General features: G+C 37.3%; 1 protein-coding gene across 1 annotated transcript in view; it reads right to left on the bottom strand.

Annotated features, from left to right (window-relative positions):
• Positions 1-20,445, bottom strand: part of TGFBR3 (transforming growth factor beta receptor 3) — a 322,664-nt gene that overhangs the window by 220,551 nt on the left and 81,668 nt on the right. Inside the window, exon 3 of the mRNA XM_053694009.1 lies at positions 4,491-4,675. Coding sequence (XP_053549984.1) covers positions 4,491-4,675 — 185 coding nt within the window. The remainder of the gene's footprint in view (positions 1-4,490; positions 4,676-20,445) is intronic.

The following is a 20,445-nucleotide window of genomic DNA, read 5'->3' as shown; positions in this document are numbered from 1 at the left end:
CTGGGAAGGATCTCGATAACAAGACTTAAAGGAGATTACTTCATCCCCCCATGTCTAACGAGGTGAGGCATTCGAGGGAGGAGACTGATGAGTCCCATAACCGAGAAGGATAGGGTCCCCAAACAGCTCAAAAACGTGTCTAAGTAGAACACGAAGGCGAGCCAGCCTATAACGAAAGGCACAACACTCAGGAACAGTTACAAAAACGCAGGGAACCGCACATACCCTACTGTGGCCGAGAGACCAGGGGCAATCGGGCACAAACACAATCGCAAATAAACATCTGGACTTGGTATATGCGCAAGCGCCAAAAGTATGTAAAAGCGAAAACATGCCACAACCTCCAGGGGGAAAAATCATAACTTGGGTTACCCGCATGTGTAGTAGTAGGGAGCGGTAGGGAACTCGCCTCCCGGAGGACAGGCCCCCCCCCGAGGCAGATGGCTCAGCAGACCCTTGAATCCCTGAGCCAGAGGAACAAGGTGCTCTAGAACGGCCTAAAGAACATAACTGACTGACCTAAGTCAATGGGGCCAATTCGCATTCGTCACAGGACGAAGAATCTGAATCAGAATGTTGAACAATCTCAACATCAGTATCCTCCATAACTGGATCAAGGGTACCAAAGAATGGACTAAATATAAAACAATTTAAACGGTACCTGACACCCACAATGGCTGGGGTACACCCCACCTCCTATGAACCAGACACCAGCGGACTAGAATTCTCCGTCACCACACAGTCAGGAATGCGGAAATGGGAGGCCAGAACGTAAACACACCCAGTCACAAGGTGAACCGTACAGTCCAAAAATAGCGCACCCGACCATAAGGTTGCGTCACTTCGAAAGGCCGTTATGTTCCAAATGCCACAAGCCCAGTTAACACTACAGATAAGCAGATTGAATCACATAAACATGATTTAAAAAAAACCCTGTTCAATAATCCCTCTCAGGAAATATTAACCCTTGATTCCAAGATACTAAAGGAGTCGCACTGAGACCCTGTATTTTTCATGTCCGTAGGAACAAATGAGTAACAGTACAATCATGAAGAAGTAAAATGAAACGATCTTACCGGAATCTACGCTGTGGAACAGGAACACCGCCCTTCAAGTGTGACGGATAGTAGCCTCGCCTCTGCCATGGACTTGAGAGAAGAAAGCAGGCAGCGAAGCGAAGTTAGACAACGCCGATTGCTTGTGGAGTTGTTAAAATTAGTCGGGATGGTTTCGCAGAAAGATTTTTCCTGCATCTCCGGACTCTAACTTTCATCCAAGCCCTCACTGAGAGACTGACAGGATTACTTAAAACTCCCGTCCCATGTCGAAGAGTACTACCCTCCATAAGAGACAAAAACAAACTTCTGACACTTCTCTGCCAACCTCCTGGGACAAAAGGGGGATGAGGGAAGTGGGAGGAGTATTTAAGCCTTTGGCTGGGGTGTCTTTGCCTCCTCCTGGTGGCCAGGTTCTTATTTCCCAAAAGTAATGAATGCAGCTGTGGACTCTTTCCATTTATGAAGTGTAAATCTAAAAAGACAGTGCACATTTGGAAGTTGCATGCTCTGTCTCAAATCATGAAAGTTTAATTTTGACTTGAGTGTCCCTTTAATGTAGTTGTTGATATCATTTTATTTTTGTAGCAGTTGTAAGAGAATTATTTTCTTTTCTCCCTCCGTGAACTTTTCTAAAATGGCCAATTACTCTCCACTTAAAAACTGCTGCAATCAGCAGTACCCACAGAGGGGAATGCAATAATCACAACGTAAATATGCACTACAAGGGTGAGAGAATATTTTGTTTATATTAATTGTACCATGTAGCCTGGAACAGCAATGATCATTAGACCACATTTTAGTAAATGATACACTGTTAAAGAATGTAATGTATTAACCCTAATTTGGCTTGTCATTGTTCTCAATTCCTGAAGTAAAATAATAAATCATTAGATTTAGAAAATTTTAAAGGGGCAGGAAACCCCAAAATTTTCTTTCACGATTCGGATAGAACACACAATTTTAAACAACTTTCCAATTTATTTACGTTATCAAATTTGCTTCGTTCTATTGTTATCCTTTGCTGAAGGAACAGCATTGCACTACTGGCAGTTAGATAAACACATCTAGTTAGCCAATCACAAAAGACAAATGTGTGCAGGCACCAATCAGCAGCTAGCTCCCAATAGTGTAGGATATGTGCGGATTCTTTTTCAATAAGGGTTACCAAGAAAACAAAGCCTATTTGAAAATAAAAAATGAAATTTAAAAGTGTCTTAAAATTATATGCTTTATCTAAATCAAGCAAATTTTATTTTGACTTTCCTAACCCTTTAACCCTTGGCTGCCAGAGGCAGTTGCAAAAGGATTACTCTGTATTGTATCTAACAAGTTAACAGGATATGAAGGTGTAAAATGTAAATGAACAAATATGTCAGAGCCTTTATTGTTGCACTATTGCTTTAAAGGGACACTGGATCCAATTTTAAGCAACTTTCTAATTTACTCCTATTAGCAAATGTTCTTCATTCTCTTGGTATCTTTATTTGAAAAGCAAGAATGTAAGTTTAAATGCCGGCCCATTTTGGTGAACAACCTGGGTTGTTCTTGCCGATTGGTGGATACATTCACCCACCAATAAACAAGTGCTGTCCAAGGTCTGAACTTTTTTTTCAAATAAAGATAGCAAGAGAACAAAGAAAAATTGATAACAGGAGTAAATTAGAAAGTTGTTAAAAATTGCTGCTCTGAATCTCGAAAGAAAAAATTTGGGTTCAGTGTCCCTTTAACCCCTGCTGAATACAATGACAAGAAGCATATGTGTGTAGCCACCAATCCCAGCTAGCTCCCAGTAATGCTTTGCAGAGGGTTTAAAAACATATTTAAAGGCAGCGCCAGAGCAGTAATACACTACTGGGAGCAAGCTGGTGATTGGTGGCTACACACATGTTTCTTGTCATTGGCTCTTTAGAGGTGTGCAGTTAGCTCTCAGTAGTACACTGTAGCTTTGTAGGGGTTAAAAAGCAAGTGATATAAAAGCAATAAAAATGCTATAACTCACTTTTATGTTCATTTAAAGAGACAGTGTACACAAAATAGAATTTCCAACAAACTGTTTAAAAACACATAATTAAAGACAAGTTAAATGTGTGTGCACGTGCGTTTATTATTAAATTACATGTGGTTACTGTAGCTTACATTCTCGCCCATAGTGGCATGCTTCTACACATTGGGTTACAGTGCTGAGTATCTTGATTGCATGTTGCCGTTTAGCTGAGCCTGTTGTATACAGGGGAGGGCTACACAGTCTCACATTTCCGCTTATAGCAGGAAAAATAGCATTTAAAGGGACAGTAAAGTCACTATTAAACTTTCATTTTTCAGATATATCATGCAATTTTAAACTTTCCACTCTACTTCTATTTTCTAATTTGCTTCATTCTCTTGTATCCTTTGTTAAAAAGAATTCCTAGGTAGGCTCAGGATCAGCAATGTACTACTGGGAGCTAGCTTCTGATTGGAAGCTACACATATATGCTGCTTGTAATTGGCTCTCTTGAAGTGTTTAGTTAGCTCCAAGTAGTGCAGTGCTGCTCCTTCAACAAATGATACCCAAGAGAATAAAGCAAATGTAATAATAGAAGTAATTTGGAAAGTTGTTTAAAATTGTGTTTTATGTCCCTTTAAACAGTACATTCACTTACTTTTAGTATTTATAAGATTGTTCTGAAGTTGTTCACAAAATGACAATATTAGGTCAGTGTGAACATTGTTTCAATGTATTAACCCCTTGTTTGCTTCAGTTATTTTTCAATAACCAAACTCTAGCCACCACTTGCCTTATTTGGAGCAGTCAATTCAGACTTGATACTAGAGTAGACTCAGCTAGCCTTGGCCAAACTCTCCGTTGTTTTGCAGTCTGTAATCTTATCAATTTAATAAAGCCTATTAGGCACGTGACTTCTAGGAACTGGAAAACCCACAGGCAAAAGGGAGCAAAATAAATAATGAAAATATATTACAAAGTTGTTTTACTGTGCATAATTACACATTTTATATTACAATCTCAAAGTGTTTAAAGTCCCTTTAAATCTGGACTTCACATGGCCACTGTTAAGGGGACACTCAAGTCAAAATTAAACTTTCATGAGTCAGATAGAGCAGCTATTTTAAACAACTTTCCAATTTATTTCCATTAACAAAATGTGCACAGTCTTTTGAAATTTAAACTTTTTGAGTCACCAGCTCCTACTGAGCATGTGCAAGAATTCACAGAATAAACGTTTATGCATTTGTGATTGGCTGATGGCTGTCACATGGTACAGGGGGAGTGGAAAAAGACATAACTTTTAAAATTGTCAGAGAAAAATCTAATACTCATTTGAAGTTCAGACTAAGTGCTATTGCATTGTCTTGATTGCATTTGTTGATTATGCAAATCTACTGTGTTGACTGATCCTTTAACAGATAACAGAGCAATTCATACATACATACCTCGTTCTCATTTTGACAGTGGTCTTCCTCGGAACACTTCAGATTTATGATGTGGACCTCTTGAGGATGAGTTGCCGTTCCTTTGCTCGCACAGCCAGATAATATCGTAAAACTCTCCAGTAGCGCTTTGACAGGGTGAGAATCAGAGGCGGCTGATAGTATACACTGAGGTTCAGGCAAAGGACCTAAAATACAGAATGAAAATATCTGAAGTTAATTTATGACAAACAACCAAATAAAAATGTTGTTCTTTGTTTTTAAGAAATATTTTATATACACATAGTACATTATCAGTTAAATCCAGTTAAAGGGACAGTCTACTTGAAAATTGTTATTGTTTAAAAAGATAGTTAATTCCTTTATTACCCATTCCCCAGTTTTGCATAACCAGCACAGTTATATTAATATACTTTTTACCTCTGTGATTACCTTGTATGTAAGCCTCTGTGATTACCTTGTATGTAAGACCCCTTATTTCAGTTCTTTTGCCAGACTTGCATTTTAGCCAATCAGCGCTGACTCATAAATAACTCCATGGGAGTGAGCACAATGGTATTTATAGGATACACATGAACTAGCACTGTCTAGCTGTGAAAAACTGTCAAAATGCACTGAAATAAAAGGTGGCCTTTAAGGTCTTAGGGTGGCGTTTTTTTTTTTTTAATTCAAATAACTCTAATGTAATTTACTGATATTGGGATAAGTATTGATTTATCTGGTAACATATTGTAGAAATGTTTTATCCATGGTTTTACATTCACATACTGATGAAATATTCAGTATTGTTTATTTGGCTCAAATCTATCGTCATTAAAAAGGGCAGTTGTTAGCATGGGTCACACTATCTTGTTTTTCAGGTCGGAGTATGAACAGATTGTTGGCCCATGTGTTTTATTGAGGGTGATGGGTATTTATCAAGTGTCTTTGGCTTTTGAACTTGATGGGGCCGATTTATCAAATGTCTGTCCGACATGATCCACTCAGCGGATCATGTCCGACAAACATAGCTGAATGCTGACAGCATATGCTGTCGTCATTTAACATTGCACAAGCATTTCTGGTGAACTGCTTGTGCAATGCCGCCCCCTGAAGATTTGCGGGCAATCAGCCGCTAGCAGGGGGTGTCAATCAACCCGATTGTATGTTGTATAAAGTTAGCGGTAAGATAATGTTATATAATTCTGCACTATGTGCATAATTATATAACATTTTGAAGGTTTACTGCCCCTTTAACTGCTGTTTCCGGCAAGCCTGAAGGCTCATGCAGAAACAGGGGCCATTCGGCCCTTGATAAATCGGCCCCCATGTGTCCATTTTATGGTCGCTATTTAGTCAATAATGGTCTGTGCTTCATATGGGTGATTTTGCATTATCTGCTCGGATCTGATATGGGAATAGTGTTAACGTTTGGAATGTGATCACTCAGATAAAGAAAAAGGCATATCGGGAGCCTTAAAAGAGCCGATAAACACAATTAAAAAGATTAAAATCAACCTCTATGCGTTTAACTCCTACAAGATATAGTTAGAGTCAGCTCCAGCACAATAATGCACTACTGGGAGCAGTGCATTGCTGCTGCTTGGACTACCTAGGTATGCTTTTTTAACAAAGGATAGAAATAGAATGAAGTAAGTTTAATAATAGAAGATGAATAGAAATGGTTTGTTCTTTCTGAATCATGAAGGTTTACTTTCCTCTCCCTTTAATCAGCTACATCATAAAGAGATGTTTAATGAATTGTGAAAATCAGGCTTTTAAATTGAAATGTGCATAACTAGCATTGGTCTTCTGGAAACCAGCAAAGGTACCAGTGCGCTTCTCACAGTTCATTGAATGTGTATTCCTGTGTGTTAAGCTCACATAAACAACAGACTGGCTGCAGGCACAGTTCTTAGATAATATAGAGCTAATACTTAGGGAAACTTTTCTGTCATTTAGTTCCCTTTAAAGAGTCATAAAAGTGGACAAATGACATGCTCTAACTCAGCGTGTGCAGTTTTATCAATAGCAACCCAGGAACTCTATGTTTTACCCCTACAAAAGGGGTTAACACATAGTTAAAGTACCTCTCAGGAGACCCACAGAACTGCTGGTCCCGAGTGGAAATGGCTGGTGATCCAATCAGCAGCAGCAGTCACACAACCCAGCTGATCATCTCACCAGAAGTTTCTACGTGTCACTGAAAACACATTAAGGGGCACTGAAAGTATTCTAGGGGGGAGAGAATTCAAATAGCAGCATAAAATGCTGGAGACAGAAGTTCCTTTCGTAGATTCCAGAAGATCAAGTTTGGAGGCTAAAAAAACAAAACAGAAGGATGCAATTCATTGTTATCTATACTATAATCGCGTTTGTAACGCGCCCATCGCCAGTTGCGCACACATCCTCAAAGGAATGTTGGCTGCGCAAGGCAGTCAAAAGAATGTTGGATGCACGTGCAGCCAAAAGAATCCACCTGGATGCAGCGTAGGCAAACCCGAAGCCTTAAAAAAACAAAAACAAAAAAAAAACCATGCAACCGCCCGCAAGAGATAAATAAATATATATATATATATATATATATTTATATATATATATATATATATATATATATATATATATATATATATATATATATATATATATATATATATAACCGCCCGCATTAAGTATAACAAAAAAGAAAAACCTAACCTCCTGCACGAAGTATTAACAAACACCTAAACCATCAACCCCCGCATCGCAAAATAAAGTTATTAACCCTAAATCCGCAAATAGCATAATTAAAATATTAACCCCTCAACCGCCAACCCCCCACATCGCAATAAACCTAATTAAACTATTAATTCCTAAACCGCCAAACCCCCACATCGCAATAACCCTAATTAACCTATTAAATCCCTAAACCACCAAACCCCCGCATCGCAATAACCCTAATATATTAACCCCTATATTGCCAACCCACTCACAAAGCAAATAACTAATTTAATTACTAAGCCCCTAACCTAATACCCCCTAAATTAACCCCAATTACTACTAAATTACAATTGAAATAAAAAAGTAACATTACAGGAAAAACAAAAACAAAATTATAAATAAAAAAATGTTATACCTAATCCCTATGAAAATAAAAAAGCCCCCCAAAATAAAAACACCCCCTAATACTAAACTACCAATAGCCCTTAAAAGGGTCTTTTGCAGGGCATTGCCCTAAGTTAAACAGCTCTTTTACCTCTAAAAAAATACTAAGTCCCCCCTAACAGTAAACCCCCCCCACCCATCTAACCCGCCAAAATAAAAAAAACTAAACTACCCATTGCCCGACGTTGAGGCTCCTCTTCATGTGATCGTCCATCGCACACTGAAGATTGAATGCAAGGTACCCCATATTTATTGGGTTACCTTGCATTCCTATTGGCTGAAATTTTGAAATCAGCCAATAGGATGAGAGCTACTGAAATCTTATTGGCTGATATGAACAGCCAATAGGATTTCAGTAGCTCTAATCCTATTCGCCGATTTCAAAATTTCAGTCAATAGGAATGCAAGGTACCCCAAGTTGATTGCAGTACCTTGCATTCAATATTCAATCTACGACAGGCATCGGACGAAGAGGAGCCTCCATGTTGCCAAGGAACACCGCCGCTGAGGATCCAGGCATCAGGAACACAGCTCCGCACCTCCGCCACCTTCACTCCGGATGAAGATAGAAGATGATGGATCTGTCTGGAAGAAGACATTCTGTGCCGGACTTCAGGAACAGTGAGTACCTATTTGGGGCTTAGGTTTAGGTTTTTTTTATTTTAATTTTTTATGTGTTTTTTTTTTAGATTAGGTTTTTTTGGGGTTAGAAAAAATGCTGATTGCCCTTTTAAGGGTAGAAGCGCTGAATGCCCTTTTAAGTGCAATGCCCATACAAATGCCCCTTTTATTTTGGGGGGTTTGGTGGGTGGGGTTTTTTTACTGTCAGGGGGGGACTTTGTATTTTTTTGAGGTAAAAGAGCTGTTTAACTTAGGGCAATGCCCTACAAAAGGCTCTTTTAAGGGCTATTGGTAGTTTAGTATTAGATTAGGGGGTGTTTTTATTTTGGGGGGGGGATGTTTTATTTTATAGGGGTATTAGTTTAGGTTTACATTTTTCATTTTGGATAGCTTTGTTTATTTTTTTCTGTAATTTTACTTTTTTTAATTTTTTGTAAGTTTAGCTTGGGGGTTTGTATTTTTTAAACATAGACTGCCCGGCCTCTGGGCAGGCTTATCGCCTAGTTAATTATAAAATAAGTGTTATATGTATGAGGATACATAGTTAAGGCAAAATACACAAAGACAATTAGTGCTGGGGTATCAAGGATTTAAAGGGATATTAAACAATATGAGATTGCAATATAAAATGTTTAATTAGGTTTAGTTAAAATCTTTGTAACAAACCTTTATTATTTATTTTGCCCCCTTTCCCGTACATTAACTCATAATGTTGTTGGTTTTCTAAATTCCACTGAGTTTTTATGTTTCTGTATTTCTAAGTAAATTATTTTGCCATGTTTGAACTTACGTTTTCGGTCATCTCACTCTCCTGCTGAGGATAATTAATAGGGTGACCATATTGCTGCTTTAAAAAGGGACACATATGAAAAATACATATGTCAGGGTTCTTACAATGGAACATTATTCAAAACATTTCTTTAAACAGCCCTGTTTTTCATATGTGTCCCTTTTTAAAGCGGCAATATGGTCACCCTAATAATTATAAAGCAGGTAATAAAAAAAAATGCCCAAACAAAGCTATGTAGAACATAAGGTTATCTAACAGGGTTTCCACACAGTCTAGTTTGTACAAACTCTAGCAGTTTCCTCTGGCAGTCAACTGATACCTTGCAGGAGTTAAACCCATATACTTGCAGGGTCAGTAGTGCTAAAAATAAATGATCTAATGAATTACAGAGAACATTTTTTTGCACTATAATGGCTGTTAAGGAGTGAATTCTTTATAACCGCTTTTTATTCAGCAAATATTGTTAACAAATAACATTTCGTTTTATTCCAATGCAAATTTTAGTGAAATTCAGCTAAGTAAAAAAATGCTTTAAATTTGAACAAATCTTGGTAATTAAAGTGAATGTCAATTTTCATGTTAAAGTGCCCGATTTTTAAAAAAACTATTAACAGGGGCACTTTCATTCATGAAAGTTAACATTGCACCAGATTTTACAAATACTTAACTTCTTCTCCTGAAACACCGGATCGCCGATCCCACGCCTGCAGCTCCTCTGTACTTCATCAGCAATGATGAAACCGGCTCTCTTCAATCACGGCTTCCCCCCCAGGAGCGTTCATCTGGTGATGCCACACCGTGATTGGAGGAAGCCGGTTCTGTCATTGCTGTGTTAGTAAAGCAGGCGGGGCGATCGGCGGTCCGGCGTTTCAGGGGAAGAAGGTATTTGTAAAATCTGGTGCAATGTAAACTTTCATGAATTAAAGTGCCCTTGTTTTTAATAGATTTTTTTTTTTAAAAACGGGCACTTTATCATGAAAGTTGACTTTCACTTTAATTTATGGTAAAGCATTTTTTACTTAAATTCAAACCCATTTTCCTACTACCCTAAATTGCAGGAAAGGCTTCACATGAAATGTGTATAAAAACACAGAGTTTTTCAACTGTTTTTTAGTGGAAATGTCACACAGCCATCCTGAAATATGCAGAGAAAATTACAGGAAACCTGGGAAAGAAAAATAATCTTATATTTTGCAGTTCCCTTAAGAAATGGATGTAAACACCCAGGCACAAATCCACATTTTACTTACTACAAGTGGCAAAAGTGTGTCCTGTAGTGCAGACTTTTTATCATCTTAAAAAAAATATTAGAGCAATTATTTTTGCACAGCTGCTTGCATATAACTATAATTAAAATCAGTTTCAGAGCATTGCACTACTGGGAGCTAGCTGAACATATCTGGTGAGCAGACAAGATTAATATATATGCAGCCACCAATCAGAAGCTAGCTCCCTGTAGTGCATGGTTGCGTCCGAGTCTACCTAGGTATGCCTTTCAACAAAGGATATTAAAAGAACAAAGTAAATTTGTTTCGAAAAGTCCCTTAAAATTGCATGATCTATCTCAATCATAAAAGTTTAATTTTGACTTATGCCCCTTTAAACACCTCTTGACAAAAAGAAACCAAAAACACAATATCAATCTGACCCCTTTATTTTCAAAATACTGAAAATTATCTTAAACCAAGTATTTTATCTGCAGCATCAGTTACAGACTGTTTTTGTCTCTCTGGGGAATATGGGAAAAACATAATTTTGCACAAAAGCAAAAGTTTTTTAATGTGTTTTTAAGATCACATTTTTACAAATTAAAACTGAGAAACTTCTAAGCCCTTCCGAAGCTTAACCACACCCCAGACTTAACAGACTCCACCCAGACCACAGGAATAAACCATATCTAGAAACTGCCCAAAACGATTTCCTCCATCTATTTTACAATCTTTTATATGACACTTCCTTTCATTATCTTCAATACCATCAAAGTTAAATAGCCCTTTAAAAGAGGAGGAGGAGGATACTATTGGATATTTAAAGGGATAGTCTAGTCGAAATTAAACCTTCATGATTCAGACAGAGCATGCAATTTGAAGTAACTTTCTAACTTACTCCTATTATAAATTTTTCTTCGTTCTATTGCTATCTTTTTTTTTTTTTAATGGTTTAGCACCTGGGTAGCGCTTGCTGATTGGTGTCTAAATGTAGCCACCAATGAGCAAGCGCTACCCAGGTTCTGAATAAAAAATGGGCTGTATCCTAAGCTTACATTCTTGCTTTTTCAAATAAAGATACCAAGAGAACGAAGAAAATTTGATAATAGGAGTAAATTAGAAAGTTGCTTAAAATTGCATACTCTATCTGAATCATGAGAGAAAACATTTGGGTTTAGTGTCCCTTTAAACTGCTGATGGGGGCCCTAACACCAATTTCCCTTAAATACCAGATCTACTCTCAGGGTTTTTTTTTATCATGAAAGTTTAATTTTGACTAGACTATCCATTGTATGCATCCAAGATTATATATATATATATATATATATATATATATACACACATACACATATATATACACACATATATATATATATATATATATATATATATACACATACACACACACACATATATACATACACACATATATAAACACACACACACACACACACATACGGCTTGATATTTTCACTAGTCTTTTAGTATCCTTGTGTTTGGGTAATGATAATGTCCCTGGAATATGCTTTCAGGAAGGCAACCGCTATCTAACCAATGATAATGTGCTTACGTATCTAAATTCAGTTATATAATAAATACAACTAGTGCAGGCTTATCTAAAAGTAAACAGCATTTTATTTGCAAAGTCTATTGCACATTAGACAGTGATCTGCTACATTGATAACCCATCTGATTCCCATCCAAAATAAACCAGAATTCGATCCAAATTTCGAGTTGGCTATTTATTTAGTTTCATTGACATTACCATGTCTGATACACAATGATTTTGTCCAAAAACAAGTCTAGTTTCGAGTTTACCATAAAAAATGACCTTATACCTATATAAACCCCATGCCAAATTGTAAACATGTTACATTAACCATGTACCAAGTTGTTGTTGGGACATTCTAATACAAACATTACATGTTATAATTCAATTAATAATTAATTTATTTGTATTATCAAATATTAAAAATTTAGGGCAAGATAACAAGTAGAGCGTTAATTAACACTACCGCGCTAACTCTGCTAGAAGTAAGGTTTTTGCGTGCGTGAGGTAGCGCTCCTATTACAAATTAAAAGTAAAAAGTTTTTTCTTGTATGCTAACCAAATAAAACAATGAACTCATAGGGCTAGATTTATCAAGCAAGGGCGGACAGCAATCCGCTGGCGGGATTCAACATTGCACACAAGCGATATTTTGCGCTTGTGTGCAATCCCGCCCCCTGTTCGCACACAGCCAATCACGCAGGGGCAGAGTAGGGAAGCAGCGGTCTAATGACCGCTGCATGATAAATCCTGACTGCAGGTTCTCTTTGGTGAGAACCTGCAGTCATAGGGGAGGAGAAGGCTTGATAAATCGAGCCCATAATATCAAGCTATTTGTGCAAATCTCGCTCCACCTGTTGCAATTCTATTCATTACTTTTACAGTTAAGATGGTCTAACTTAGTTTTGAAAATCAGGTGAATTCACTTGCAAGTTAAATGAACAAGAAATGTCACAAAAACACCTTGTTGTAATGAGATCAGAGTATACTGCGGCACAAACATCACTAATATGTATCAGTGTAACCCTACACAAGAATATACCCAGAATTGCAGAATTATATGTAGTTGCTACTGATTTGGCACAGAACCCAAACAGCAAGACAAACTGGCAGCCAATCACACAAATGTTTGTGACACTCATTGACTGTCTCCACAGTTTTTTTTTTGGCTTGAAAATTAGTTTAAAGGGACATTATTATTATCATCTTTTTTGTAACATGTCTGCATAGTATATATTACAGCACTAAAAAAAAACGTGCATACAACAAAAAGTTTTAAAAGCATTTTTAAAAACGTAATTTTGATGAAAATAAAGGAGTATGTTTATATACCACTTAACATTTGTGGCTAGGAATTGGGGACTTGGGTGGTTTAGGGTCGCCACCTGTCCGGGAATAACCCGGTCAGTTCGGGTTTCCATTTTTGTGTCCGGGTTTAAAGGCAGAGTCAGATGGTTTGGTGGGAAACAACCACAGAGCACTCAATCATGAGAAGAAATCAGTGAAAAATAATCTAAGTGTACATGAACAACAAGCTATGAAATCATTAAGTGACAATATGAATATTGTCATAAAGCAGGCAGATAAGGGGGGCTCTGTGGTTGTTATGAACAGGTCACACTATATAACTGAAGCCTTAAGGCAATTGGGAGATACCAATAGTTACACCAAACTTAAGGGAGATCCAACAAATGTATTTCAGAGACAGCTTATGCACCTTTTGGATGGGGCAGTGGAAGAGGGTTTCATTGACAATGACACTTGTCAATATTTGTATGTCAATCACCCTATTATTCCAATTTTCCACCACCTACCAAAGGTGCATAAAACAACTGAGAATGTGCAAGGTAGACCGATAGTCAGCGGAATAGGGTCCATGTTAGAGCACCTTTCAGAGTGGCTAGATGATCTATTACAACCCTTGGTCCTAGCCCTTCCTAGCTACATTAAAGACACGAAACATGTTTTGAATCTGATTGATCAAATCACATGGACGCAAAATTCCGTATGGCTCACTGTGGATGTCACAGCATTGTATTCCTCAATCCCCCACCATCTAGGACTAAAGGCTATTGAATATTTTTTAATCAATGAGACGTCCTATGATGAACCGTTCAGAGCCTTTGTGTTGGAGGTCACAGAGTTTCTCCTCTCACACAATTATTTCCAATTAGAGGGTGATTACTATCTGCAGAAATGTGGGACCGCTATGGGCGCTAAATTCGCCTCCACTTATGCCAACCTATTCATGGGTTGGTGGGAGCGGTCCCACATTTATGCAGATAGTAACACCTTCCGACCTGCAATTAGGATGTACAATCGTTTCATAGACGATTTGCTGTTTGTTTGGGACAGTGAAAGATACTCGGTAGATGAATTTATGCAATATTTGGGTCAGAACGAATTCAATTTGCGTTTTACATATGAAACAGACAAACAAAGAATCCATTATTTAGATGTAGAGCTCAGGGGGTGGCAATCAGGTGAAATTACATCTGAAGTGTACAGAAAACCTATTTCAGGAAACAGTATACTGCATGCCCAGAGTTGCCATCCCAAACAAGTACCATATTCTGTGGCCAAGGGACAGTTCATACGTCTCAAAAGGAACTGTACCCGAGCAAAAGACTATAAATTTCATGCCGATGCATTGCAGGATAGATTGAAAGAAAGGGGATATAGTGTTAGAGTTCTCAAAAAAGCCAGGAATGAAGTAGAAAAAATAAAAAGAGAATCCCTTTTGAGAGATCGTATAAAACCCAATAGTCAATCTGAGCGCAAATTGACATTTGTTACGGACTATTCAGAACAATACCACACCATCTGTAATATAATTCGGGGACACTTTAAATTGTTGGCAGCTGATGATGGTTTAGCTGATGCAGTCAGTAAGGGTAGCAGATTTTCGTATCGAAGAAATAAATCGATGGGTAGCATTTTGTCTCCCTCACAACTTAAAAAACCTGCTCCAGCTATACAATCATCTTGGCTTAGACATAGGGGCACATACAGATGTGGGAATACCCAATGTAAGGCGTGTGAACATATCCATATAGGCTCATCTTTCCAGTCCTGTACAACAGGGGAAAGATTTGAAGTGGCAGCCTGTGTGAACTGTAGATCTACCTATTGCATCTATCTTGTATGGTGCACAGTTTGTAACCTTCAATATATAGGTTTAACGACAAGGGAGGTACATTCACGGATACGTGAACATTTATCAACCATCAGAGTTGGTAAAAGCAGCACCCCCATAGTAAATCATTTTGTTAATACACATAAAGATTGCGCAAGCTTTAGCTGGATGATAATTGAGAAAGTCCAGGCCCGGGGGAGGGGTGGAGACAAGTTCCAGATTTTATCCAGGCAGGAGATGTACTGGATATTCAGACTTCAGACCAAGGTACCCTTTGGTCTGAACTCTGAATATGACTTTATCAACCATTGGAATTGATCTTGTCATCCGCCTATCCCCCGGGTCCCTTCAACAAACTAATTATTGTCACCTTCATAAACCAATTATTGTCACTCTTATGTATCCCAGCCCCATGTATCTTTGCTCTATATTAACTGATAGCACTGATGTGTATATAAGATTGAAGAGTACCCTTAATTATACTTGATGATAAAAGCCACATGTTTAAGATATATCAAGTTACACCTAAAATCATATATTTTCTATATTTCTTATATTCCCTTTGTTCCTCAGTTTCTCTTCTGTTCTTATCTTATCTTATCATTCCTTATCTAAGGCCCTGTAGAGTACAAATGTTATATCCCCAGTATTTGATAATATACAAAAAACTAATTAGGCAGTTTAGTTCCTTTAAATGGGATTCCAGTTAAACATTTTTGGAAGTACTTTTTCTCCAATTTTTATATCTATTTTTGTACCTATGTTTATATCCATTTACCCATCAGTATGGGCCATCTCAAATCATTTATGAGGGTAGAAACTATGCTATGTATTAACAAGGTTGGAAAATAATGTTTGAAGACATAGAATTTAAGATATTGTTGAAGTGCATATTTCACATTGTAAGGATTAAAGTATATATTCTATCACATTGTTTAATGAAGGAAAAAAGTATATAATGTAATGTACCTTTAAAGCCCTAATTGATGTTTAAAATTTCCACCAATCAAATCCCAGTGTGGGGTTTTTAAACCATAGTGTGTGTATGGTGTTTTAGGACTATGAGTACGGCGCAAGCCGAAACATGTTAGTCTATTTTTTTCTCCAGTAGGGCATGTACCCTCTATGTTTTAATTATATTTAAATAAAGAGACTTTTATTTTTATCACAGCAACTGACTATTTGTTTATTTTTGAGGGAAACAACCACAGCCAAAAACAATGTGCATTTGCAATATACTGCACATGCCTACAGATATTTTTTGTGTGTGTACGTGTCTGTGTGGGAGTGTGTGTCTTTTGTTTGTCAAAATCTTTCTGTATGTGTGAAAGAGAGTCTTTGTGTGTGTGTGAAAGAGAGTGCGTGAGAGAGAGAGTGCGTGCGTGCGTGAGAGAGTGCGTGTGTGCGTGCGAGAGAGAGAGAGAGAGAGAGAGAGCGCGTGTGTGTGTGCGAGAGAGAGCGCGTGTGTGTGTGCGAGAGAGAGAGCGCGTGTGCGTGCGAGAGAGAGAGAGAGCGCGTGTGCGTGTGTGTGAGTGAGTGAGAGAGTGAGTGAGTGAGAGCGTGTGCGAGAGAGAGCGTGTGCGAGAGAGAGCGTGTGCGAGAGAGAGAGATAGAGAGAGCGTGTGCGTGCGTGTGTGAGTGAGTGTGTGTGTGTGAGAGAGAGAGAGATAGAGATAGAGAGAGATAGAGATAGAGATAGTGTGTGTGTGTGTGTGTGTGTGTGTGAGTGTGAGTGTGTGTGAGAGAGAGATAGAGATAGAGATAGAGAGAGAGAGAGAGAGAGAGAGAGAGAGAGAGAGAGAGAGAGAGAGAGAGTGTGTGTGTGTGTGTGTGTGTGTGTGTGTGTGTGTGTGTGTGTGTGTGAGTGAGTGAGTGAGTGAGTGAGTGAGTGAGAGAGAGAGAGAGAGAATGTGTGTGTGTAAGAGCGTATGTACACGTGTTGGTGCATGATAGTGTGTGTGTGAGAGAGTATGTAAACATTTTAGTGTGTGAGTGTGCGTGTGAGAGAGAGAGTGTTAGTGTCTTTGTGTGTGTGTGTGAGAGAGAGAGAGTGTGCGTGTGTTAGTGTGTGAGAGATTGTGTGTTTGGTGCTAAGGGTCATTCTGCAAATCAGACATATGGCTCAGAATGAGGGACTGTCCCTCTCAAATAGACACAGTTGGGAGTTCTGTGTTTATCTTAAAGGGACAGTGAACTTAATTTGTTTGTGATTCAGATAGAACATGAAATTTTAAGCAACTTTCTAATTTACTCCTATTATCAAATTTTCTTCATTCTCTTGGTATCTTTATTTGAAAAGCAAGAATGTAAGTTTAGATGCCAGCCCATTTTTGGTGAACAACACGGGTTGTCCTTGCCGATTGGTGGATAAATTCATCCACCAATAAAAAAAAAAAGTGATGTCCATGGTCTGAACCAAAAAACTTATTTTTCAAATAAAGATAGCAAGAGAACAAAGAGAAATTGATAATAGGAGTAAATTAGAAAGTTGCTTAAAATTGCACGCTCTCTGATTCATGAAAGAAAAAATTTGGGTTCAGTGTCCCTTTAATTCTTTTACTGTGGCCTATTAGGATCAGACATAAATTAGTTCTTACACTGATCGTGCAATTAATGTGTAGCGTTTTGCATAGTTCTGAATCCTTCAGGTTACCTTCCAACTTTTCATCGTAAAAAAATAAATATATATATATATATATATATATATATATATATATATATATATATATATATATTATAATGTGTAATATAACAAGAGAACTCAACCTGGAAAGTAACCAGGTTGAAAAAAAGACAGGGAAACAGCACTCTTTTGAAAATAATCAATATTTACTAGCACAATTTGTATACATAAGTAGTAGAGGAGATGGCATTCGGGAGTCTTGCCTCCACCCTTGCACCGCAAGGATAGGAAAAATACACTGTGTGTGAAGTAAAAAATCGGTTTGCAACAGTAATATTCATCAAAAAGGAAACAAATACTATAGGACCTTTCGAGTCCAATAGACAGAACCTGACCGGTCAGGGGATGTGCGGAGCAAGTTGCCAAATATAAAAATGCAGCACAATACAAAGCTGACTTTAAATCTTGAAAGTTTACTATTGTTATCAAATATACTTAATCCTCTTGGTGTCCTGTGTTTAAAAACATACCTAGATTCGGTCATGAAGCAGTAACGCACTACTGGGTGCTAGCTAATTATGGGCACCTACACACATATGCCTCTAGTCATTGGCTCATCAGATGTGTTCAGCTAGGTCCCCAGTAATGCATTGCTGCTAAGGAGCTAATTTTAATGATGTGTTTAATGCCCACTGCTGAGGTAAAGTGCAGTAATAAATGGGCTGACACAAAGCATTTTCTTTTCACATTTTATGTCCCTAAAGTCAAAATTAAACTTTCATTAAACAACTTTCAAATTTGCGTCCATTATGTAAATATTCACAGTCTTTTTATATGCGCACTTTCTGAGGCAGCGGCTCCTACTGAGCATGTGCAAAAATTCACAGATTGCACACCAGCGTTACGGAATTTGGTGGCGCTATACAAATAAATGATATTATTATTATTATTATTATTATTATTATTATTATTATTATTATTATTATTAAGTATATGTATTTTGTGATTGGCCGATGGATGTCACATGATACAGGGGGAAGGAAAATTTAACCAACATTAAAATTTGTCAGAAAACATCTACTGCTCATTTGAAGTGTTTTTCATTGTCTTTTTATTATGCATATGTTCATTATTATAGTCTACTGTGTTAAATGACCCTTTAATTCCTTTCCCTTCTCTAAACAATCATTCTGTAGAATGTAGCTGGTTCTGGCAATTTTGAAGGAAACCTAAATGACATAATTTGCCTTTTGGCTGCTCTGTGGAACCATCACTATATTTATAAAAAAGGAAAGTATTTTACAGTAAAATGAAGCAAAATAAAAATTACAAATAAATATCACAATGTTGTTTCATTGTCCCAAATTAAGTTAATTTATATATGGTGAATGCATTTTAGAATTCAACGTCCCTTTCCATACAGAGAACATATCCACTGTATTTTATTTTCAATCATGACTGTGTTCACACAACAAAACTGTAACCTTGAGAAGCTCTGTAGGGCACTTAGATTAATTAAAAAAAGCAACACACACATCCGTTTATTAAATAAATCTATTCCACTGATACACAATAGCTGAGGTTAAGATTGTCTTTTGCATTTCCGTGAAACATAACACTAGTAATCTTCACTGTGATTGTGGCATATTGTTAAAGGGACAGTCTACACCTTAGTTATCTTAAAGTCTTACCTTAGATTAAGCTGCAAATAGTGTCCTGCACCCTTTCTATATCATGCAGCAGGAATGGTAAAAAAGTTATTTTAAAATTAATTGTTTCTGGCAGTTTGAAATGGCTGCTAAGCTCCACCCACCGATAACATCACAATCTGGGCTGCATCTATGCACTCTGCTGAATAGCATTGCTAGTCTGTTGAATACAACTAGTGAGCCTTTTGTGAATGGAAGCAATATGCAGCCCAGATTGTGATGTCATCAGTGGGTGGATCTTGGGAGCCATTTCAAACTGGCCAGAAACAATATTAATTTCAAAATAACTGTTTTACTGTTCCTGCTGCATGATGTAAAAAGGGGTGCAGGAGGCCATTTGCAACTTAATCTAAGGTAAGACTAAGATGACTAAGGTGTAGACTGTCCCTTTAAATAGGCATTACAATATTGCAATGTTATAAAATATACATAAAAGGGACGATGATCATCTTGTAATTACAAGATATTTCTCTTGAGTTGCTATAGAAAAACCTATCAGCCAAGTTTAAACAATATTAAAACAAATTAACACCCTTTTTTTACAGAAATTATTTTTTCAATAATCAAATTCAGCCCACCATTTGATTTGGAGGATCCATTCTGGGCTTTAGTTCACAGACAACAAGGCTAAAGTCTGTATAAAATGAATTTGTTTTGCAGTTGCTATATGATAAAGCCACTTAGGGACAGATAATTAGCAGAGTTATAGCCTTGAGAGGTCCGGAGGGTGCATTTCAAATTCTGAGAATTAGAAATTGCTTAATTTTCAGAGATGCATAAAAAGGGGGCAAAATAAATAATGAAAGTATATTGCATAGTTGTTTTATTGTGCATAACTAAACATTTTATATAAAAAATATCAAGGTGTTTATTTTAATATCTGTTTCAGCTCCTTATTCCCTTATCATCAAACAATTTATAAATCACTGACATGTTTTACAAAGACTAATTCCTGGCTGTTACATAATGCGAGATCTCTGAAGCCAGTAAATATACAGAAAGACTGTTATCCTCTATAACACAGGGCCCCAAGCACACTAACTATGGGTTTGAGCACCACCTATCAATAGATAATTATTTGCATTTACGTCAACACAATCCACGTTTTGCACTGTTTATAGGGAGCACGTTTTTTATTTTCAGTTTTACAAAAAAAAAAAGTCCCTATTATACTTAATAAGTGCCAGTCCTGTTTGTTC

Source organism: Bombina bombina, chromosome 10, assembly GCF_027579735.1.
Source record: "Bombina bombina isolate aBomBom1 chromosome 10, aBomBom1.pri, whole genome shotgun sequence".
Classification (NCBI taxonomy): Eukaryota; Metazoa; Chordata; class Amphibia; order Anura; family Bombinatoridae; genus Bombina; species Bombina bombina.
The sequence above is the reverse complement of the archived record's forward strand: the minus strand, read 5'-3'. Positions and strand labels throughout refer to the sequence as shown.